Raw genomic sequence first — 905 nt, forward strand, 5'->3', positions numbered from 1 at the left:
CACTCTTTCTATGGCTGCTTCTGCTACCTCTGCTGATACTTCATGCACAGCCATTATTGAAAACTTAGCTTTTTCTTTCACACAATTCTGGAAAAATAACACATTACACATTAATATATATTCTAAATTAAAAATAACATACCAAAAAAATTTTATCATTCTTTTCTAATAAAATCACTCTTTTAAAACAATTTACCTGATGTGTTGCTTTTATATTAATAAAAGATGAATTGCCTTGTAGCATTGAACTCATAAAACTACAGTGACCGATATTCGCTGCTCTGATTTCTGTACAGGCTAAGTGATCGATATTTTTCATATCTAATTTATTACGACAATAGTCAAACATATGAATCATTTCATGTAATAAAATACCACGAACTAAATTTTTTCTGTTTGCCATATTTTGGCAAATAACTACCTACAAAGAAAATAAATTTTATTCTTTATAGCATGTATGTAACATATAATATATAATAAACTTTTAAAATTGTATTTTAGAAAAAATGTGATATATGTGACATAATAAGACAATCATTAACAAAAAACATAATATAGAATAAGTTTTAATTAAATAACTAAAATAAATATATTCACCTGATTTAATTCTGAATCATATCCACCAGTTACAGCTGGATTGCATACTTCGCAGGAGATATGTCGCCGGATATCTATTTCACTGAAATATCATTTATTAATAATGATTATTCACTACAATAAAACAAATAATTATAGATTTATATATACAAAATACGACAATAATAAGCTACAAACCATCCAGAATTCTTCAGTGCTCCCAACATGAGTTTTATTATGGGGCCTACAAGAGAATAATAAAATAAGACACAAAAAAATAAATTTAAAAAAATTTTTTTGATAAAAAAAAATAAACGTATTTACATTTT

The 905-nt window shown here is 25.3% G+C and overlaps 1 protein-coding gene across 1 annotated transcript in view; it reads right to left on the reverse strand.

Annotated features, from left to right (window-relative positions):
* LOC115237083 (mitochondrial inner membrane protease ATP23 homolog) overlaps positions 1–905 on the reverse strand; it is a 1,996-nt gene that overhangs the window by 271 nt on the left and 820 nt on the right. The window contains exons 2-5 of the mRNA XM_029809917.1: positions 775–820; positions 598–679; positions 197–421; positions 1–87 (exon numbers count right to left, since the gene is read on the reverse strand). Of these exons, the coding sequence (XP_029665777.1) occupies positions 1–87; positions 197–421; positions 598–679; positions 775–820 (440 nt within the window). The remainder of the gene's footprint in view (positions 88–196; positions 422–597; positions 680–774; positions 821–905) is intronic.

This window comes from Formica exsecta, unplaced genomic scaffold, assembly GCF_003651465.1.
Source record: "Formica exsecta isolate Colony F162 unplaced genomic scaffold, ASM365146v1 scaffold272, whole genome shotgun sequence".
NCBI lineage: Eukaryota > Metazoa > Arthropoda > Insecta > Hymenoptera > Formicidae > Formica > Formica exsecta.